This window comes from Hydractinia symbiolongicarpus, chromosome 14 (assembly GCF_029227915.1).
Source record: "Hydractinia symbiolongicarpus strain clone_291-10 chromosome 14, HSymV2.1, whole genome shotgun sequence".
In the NCBI taxonomy this organism is placed as follows: Eukaryota; Metazoa; Cnidaria; class Hydrozoa; order Anthoathecata; family Hydractiniidae; genus Hydractinia; species Hydractinia symbiolongicarpus.
The window spans coordinates 17,505,138-17,512,019 of record NC_079888.1 but is presented as its reverse complement, the minus strand read 5'-3'; the positions used below and the strand labels follow the sequence as shown (position 1 = coordinate 17,512,019).

Genomic DNA, 6,882 nt, shown 5'->3' with positions numbered 1-6,882 from the left:
ATTTTTTACATTTTTTATATGATTACTGACCTTTAGTATTTTATTGAAGCTTCCAACCTTATTTGTGACAGCCAATCAAAACAAACATGGAATGATTCACTTAATTTTTTAACTGAAGGCGTAATAAACTTATCGTTTGAAACATCCCATATCGCAAATATTGCAAGGAATTCAACCACATGCGAGCAAGGAAGGCTAAAATGAGCAAAATATCCTAGCAATAGATCGCTTGCAGAATCTTCTGAAAAAAAATTTGTACAATTATTCAAGCGACGAGGGTTGTTCTTCCCTGTGGTTATAGTTGTTATAGTTTCAGATAATTCTCTTACAGTTTTAAATAGTTACTTTTTATCTATATGGCACTGGATAACACATGACGTTGCGCTCTGTTTTGTTAGAATAATTTAGGTGAAAAATTAATTTAGATTTGTCAGAGAATAGCAAGCACTTTAAACTGAATTGTTCTATGTACGATCTCAAAAACGTAGACTTGTAATTTTACTGGAATTGATGATTTTTGATTTTATATAAGATTTAGGATAAGACAGGGCAAAAAAAATCAAAAATTCCCATGAACATTTAACGCAAATTGCATCGCTGGCATACTTTCAAAGTGAATTTTCTGACTCTTCCAAGTAGCAAAAAAAATTTTTTCGTTTGTAGTTATGTAACAATGCACAGATTGATGATTGATGTTTCTGAAAACGTTTTTATTTTTTCCAATATTACTACTTGCTATAAGGTCGCGATTACCAATCCCACAGCGCTTATTTTTTTTTCCGGGGAAATTTTTCGCCCCCTCCCCACCCCTGCTGGTATTAGAACCCCCGTTTACTTTTAGTGACAATGCAAATTAACTTCAGCGAGCAAGAAAGCTTTGTTTTTTGAATATTTTTTTAAACGAACATGCTTATGTCTATTTTCGAATGTTTTTTTTGAAAGTTTTTGTTCCCCCAGCTTATTATACATATATTCCCCCACCCCCCCTGCAATTCGGGACCTCAGTGCAACATGAAAGTTTGTCAGGAATAACAAATTCATATTTATTTGTGTCAATAAACTACAAAAGCAAAGTGGTTATTATTCTACTGTACGCAATATTACATTGTGAGTAATTTTCCTTCCTAAACATTGTTCATACAATTGCTTGAAGGCGTTGTTTAACATCTGTTAACCGCATCTTAATTCCATTTAATACCCTCTTAGAAATTTGATCATTGTGCAACATCTGCTTCAAATTTCTTGCTTCTTGTACGCTTATGACAAGTCCACAGTCAAGTCTTCTGTTAATGATTTTAATTCTGGCGTCTAACTTTTGCAGTATGTTCACGATTTCGTCCAGTTGGCTACACACTCCTGGTACTTTCAGGTTGGCAATAAATGCATTCAACACTAAAATGGAAAGCAATGTGTCAGACTAAGATTGCGACAAAATTAAACAATGTGCCTATTTGAAATATTTTTTTATAATTTAATGATTATTTTTTTACTTTTATTCAATTTCAATTATATTAACTACAGTTAGCTTCTGGTAGCTCGAACATCGGATAACTCGAACTTTCTTTATCTCGAATCATTTCCTTGGGTCCCTTAAACTTTCGTTAATACCTTTGTTGCAAAAAACGCCCATTAACTCAAACTTCAGACAACTGGAACATTTCTTAACTCGACCCATTGTTCTCAAATTTGACTAAAAGGCAGCTTCGTTTATCTCAAACATGACTTAAGTCAAACTATTTTCCTGCAGGTTCGAGTTACCGGAAGTTAACTGTATGTCATTAAAACAGTATGTATTATATTATTGAGAGGGTATTCATTTCAAAGGCATATTACAGTATACACTTACACGGAATAATCTGGTTGCACACTTTGATGTTGTCGTTAGCTGAAGTAATCAACGTATTGACTGTCGCATCTTCTGGATGAGTTGGAACATTGGGAATATTAGTGCAGTTGAGAGGAGCTGGAGTTGTAGTTGGTGCAACTGTTGTAGCCACGCTTTGTGAATATACCACTGCAAGGAAAAGCGTAAAAATTATTGGATAATTGCCATGAAATATTACCATGAAATTATCATGATACATCGGAAGAAGCAGTAATTGGTGTTGTAGATTGTACTGCTATCAAAAAAATAGTGATTTCTCAATTACCACAAAATCATTCATCAGATATCAAAGTGAACATTTCAATACCTGTTGCCAAAACTAACAAGATAGCGCTGATGTAGAAATTCCCGTTCAACATGATGATTGATGACAAGATATGCTACCGTACGTTTCACTTTCTCTTCAAATTTTGCTAAAATTATTCAATAAATATGACAATATCTTAAAGTAAGAATTAAAGTAAACATAGAGGAATTCTTAAAGGCTACCTTTAATGTATGAACTTTTATTCTTGAAATTCTATCTTTTTTCTTAAAATGCCTGATGAATTCCTTGTGTGCCTTTTAAGTTAAAACTGTCTCCTTTTATAGCATTAGGTTGTTAGGAGAAGAAAAATCAAGGTAGCCAAACCACTTAGATATTATCAGTTCCATTATTTTCACCCACGACCAAACAATTATAGCTATAAGAATCAAAACATCTGTCCAAAAGTGCTTCGTTGAGCAGAGTTCAACAAAAGACAACATGACACAGCAAATCAGCTTCAAATGCAATGTAAGATTAGACAGAAGTAATTTAATTAAGATTCTAACAAAGTTACAAAAAACAAGGTAGCTAATTAAATTAAGTATCATTAGAGAGATAAATACTAAGATTGTGTTTCTGATTGTTTTGATTTGATTATCTAACGTAAAACTAACTTTAAAAGCTATGAGGGACAAAAGTTTATTGTTTCAATTATGTTATTCTACGGGCATCATAGTTGATGTTATTATAATGTTAAGCAACACAAATATTCCCATCTTGAACTGAATTATTAAAGACTATTATTTTAAAGTTAACACTGTCTTAAATCGTGTATTTATCGGGCCGTATGTGATGAACAGAAAATCTAATTCGCTCTGCTTTTCATGTTTTAGTAAATTTTTATTGTTAGAGTGGAGTTATTGTAGTGTTAAATGATTTATTGCCTTTTTGATGACCTTTTTGGTTATTTCTCAAAATTAAGGTACTAAAATGAGAGAAATCTTTATAACCTTTTGCACAGTTAGAAAAAAAAAAGATTTGTGAAATATTTCAAATGCTCTGATTGTTCCCCACAATCTTTTATTTTGTTAAAAATGTTTTATTTACAGCCTTGTTTAAAATTTCACTTTTATTACGTTTACTATGTAGTGGTGAAATAACCAACATGGTAAATTTCATGTTGCGTTTTTGGTAGATCCTTCCATGCTACTCATATCACATACGTTTTTACAATATTCAACAAATAATTACCATATTTTTTAACCCGCCAATTCTTGGTGACCAGATATATCTCGTGCATGCGTGCACCTTTCTAAACTCAGTTATTCTCCCATCATAAAAAGTGGCCAAGAAAGTACTTTATAACACATTTACTTTGTGCTTTAAAGAGATTTATTTATAAGAGTGAAATATCCTATTGGTCTTGTAAACTAACAATAAATACCACACCCTATGCCGTGAACGACGCCTTCTTTTTACGTTAACCGTTTGGTGAATATGTTTAAAGTAAATCTTAAAGTTGTCCCCCTGTGATTAATTTCTTCGGATATTTCGAAATTTTTACTTGAAAAGAGCAAATCTTCAGTGTTTATTAACTCTAACATAGATATCAATGTTACCTTACTGGATGAATTCAATACACAATTCACATGCCCCTTTTATGGCTAAAACTGCACTTTTTCTATGTAAAAGGTTGTCCTGACTCTTGATGAAATCGCTTTAGTTCAAATTATTATCCTTTTCAACTAAATTTGACTTAACAAGGCCTTATTTCTTCCTTCCTTGGATGTTCAAGTTAATGGGAGTTATTGTATATCCAAGGAGGTTTAAAGAGTGAAGGAGATACATCTCAGTAGTTTCTATTGAAACCATCCGTTGCCGATTTACAGGTTGCTGTGTTATTCTTTAATCTCTTCTTTAATTTATTCTTTAAATTAAAATTAGCCGTTTTCCTTTTCTATTTCATCTCTTTAAACCTACTTGGTATATCTAACAAGGTGTAATAAAACTGCGTTCGCACCCATGCTTGAGAAAATAGTGGTTGGCTAGCACAATGAGGCGCCTATTTTTTCTGTTGTTCTCAGCGATTTAACAGATATATGTGTTAGAATGACTCATAACCCTTTCAATGGATGCAACCGAGAAACAAATACAAACAAGACACAAGGAAGTTTAATGAAAAAAGATTATCTTCTAGTATAATTAGTGTGAGTCAATCTTATCTCACAATATACACTAATAGCTAATGAGAAAAATTATCACAGTTTCAACCATAGCAATAATTTGTGAAAGCCTATTTGCTACGTCGCTCTTTATAAAGTGTCTGTGGATGATTTGTCTAGGTACAACTGCCTTCGGCTTCTGATTCAGTCCTAGAATTTGTTGATCTTTAGCACTAGTTGAGTTCTAAGAAGGGGCAATGTTAATACTTTTGGAAAACTTGTTTTCATATCTTTATCAAAAAATTTTTTAGAAATGCATTTTGCCTTACAGATTTTGTTGCAACTATAGATTTTAAGGTAAAACTATTTTTTTTAATTAGTTTATCTAGAGACGATAAATCGCAAAATAACAAACATATGTCGTAGCAACAGTCTCAAAATATCCGCAGTTGCAACATATACCAAATATTAAGCGAAACTTACGCGAGCAAGAAAGGTTATAAATACTTAGGAAAGCTTTAGCAAGAAGAATATTTACTCTAACAACTCTGTGCGAGTAACGAATTTGGTTCTAGGTACTTTAAATGTTATAGACGCAAATTATAAAACGAATAGATCGTGTCTGTGAAAACCCTATTTGTATCAATTTTAGCATGGCAACAATATTGCAAAATGTCTGAAATTGAAAATAAATCCTGTTTTCTTGAGAATTACTGTTACTTGCCTCAGAATTAAGTTATGTAGCAATCCTGTTGTAAGCTAATTTCAAGTACTAGCCTTAATGACGACGTAGCGCATTACTGACGCACCCAAGCATTCTTTATGCTGTAACATAGTCCTCTAAGGTTTTATCAACTGATATTAAGCTTTTCCGCCTCCATCTGTAATTTGAAATGGTTGTTTATTGGACACGAAAGTTGCTATTAGTGTTTACCAGCCTTCAAATAACAGCTTAGTCAGATATTGCTGATAACCTTTTTTGCCAACGATCTTATCAAATCTGTGAAAATGTAAAAAAATTAGCTTAAAATTGAGTTTTAGTGTAATAATGTCCCTTAATTATCCCCTCAGAACACACTCCACATGATTTTATTACTCAACTAAAAAAAATAGTTGCCATGTCATCATTGCCAGCCTACCTTGCGGTTTTCTAACCTGTGTTTGTCACTATGTTTTTAAGGGGAATTGTTGTTGTTTAACAACTGCTAAAATTATTCTTGCAAGATTAAATTCAGCATTTTAATTATTCCTTAGCAATTCAACTAATTTTTTAATTTTTACTTTTTAAAAGGTTAGCTGTTTAGCTAGCTAATAGCTATTTGTAAGCAAAATAGCAACTAACATACATAGGCTAACATGTCAATTTATCATTTGCTACAAGCTAACCATACTAGGAGACTTTTTGCGGCAGTATAAAGAAATTAACAAAAAGTTTCTCATAAGTTTAGCTAGCTTTATGATCGATCACGGTTTTATGCGCCATTTTAAACAAAAAACAGCGAACTTAAAAATCTAAACTGGTTAATCTGCGAGGTAATTTAATAAGAATATCTCTATAATAATAGCCATCGCCTGTCTGTCTCTGCGCGAACCCCCCGCTGAGTTAGAAAATGATGTTACGGAAACACGAATATCAAATGCGATATATTTTTATCCACTTTGTTGCGACGGGTAAATACAAAGGACGGGCGACTCCGTGGATTTTTCCACGGGCAACGACTAGTTACATATATAATAGTCGTAAATAAATTCCATTAGAAACAATGTTTTTTTATATTAATGATTGACCAATGATTTATTACGGTGACTCATGTTGATTGATACATTAAAAGCGTCAAAGATCATACATATGAGTAGAAAAGAAGGAAACTTAACGAGAATATAATCTTTTGATTTAACTAGCGTGGGTTCTCTTATCTTACCTCTGTATACAATTTTGTTGCAACTTATCACCAGTTAAACACTCTTGATGTATTGATACGCTTTATTGTAATATATGTCTGAGCGATAACAGTAACGAAAGGAACTACGAAAAATATTTTCAAGGTGTGCCGAATTGATAAAAATAATTAAGTAATACGCATAATTAGTACAAACTGTTCGCCGTGAAAAACCAAGGGAATTCGATAAAATTACATCACATTTGTTATTTGTTAACTACAGCTATTATTATTGAAAAGTTTTATACTTTGTTTACAAACTTTTTGGTCGTGGTAGACAACAAATATAAATGTTCATGCACGGTTGATTTAGTGTTATCTATGTGTGTAGTGCTTTACTTAGTTAAAATAATAATAATTTCTCGAATAGAGTCCTAAGTCCTGAAGAGATTACGTAGACAATAAGGCTCTTATTTTCGGTTGAACAAAGTAAATAAGAAAATAACTGTAATTTCACGGTCACAGAAGGCAAGGCAGAGACTGTCGTTTGTTTAACACCTTTCTGTTAAACTTTCAAATACCAAACATATAAGTTAAAATTATTAGAACCTTTTTTAAGACGCTATCTAACAAGATCTTTGTTTTTCAAGTTAAGGATTTAATCGTAGGAAAAAGAAATAGTAAGCAGAAGCTGTTTGAAATCTAGCC

At 32.3% G+C, this 6,882-nt stretch overlaps 1 protein-coding gene across 3 annotated transcripts; it reads right to left on the bottom strand.

The window, feature by feature from the left end:
* Positions 1 to 1,029: 1,029 nt before the first annotated feature.
* On the bottom strand, positions 1,030 to 2,610 carry LOC130625883 (uncharacterized). Of its 3 annotated transcripts, XM_057441002.1 has the most exons (4): positions 2,375 to 2,610; positions 2,193 to 2,298; positions 1,847 to 2,014; positions 1,030 to 1,392 (listed from the first exon to the last, which is right to left on the bottom strand). In XM_057441002.1, exons 2-4 carry the CDS (start codon positions 2,242 to 2,244, stop codon positions 1,136 to 1,138), a joined length of 477 nt encoding a protein of 158 aa, XP_057296985.1. In that variant the 5' UTR covers positions 2,245 to 2,298; positions 2,375 to 2,610; the 3' UTR covers positions 1,030 to 1,135. The 3 variants fall into 3 exon arrangements, with proteins under 3 accessions (XP_057296985.1, XP_057296986.1, XP_057296984.1); XM_057441003.1 differs by lacking the exon at positions 2,375 to 2,610 and having other exon boundaries at positions 2,193 to 2,366; XM_057441001.1 differs by lacking the exon at positions 2,375 to 2,610 and having other exon boundaries at positions 1,847 to 2,335.
* Between the last annotated feature and the right edge of the window lie 4,272 nt (positions 2,611 to 6,882).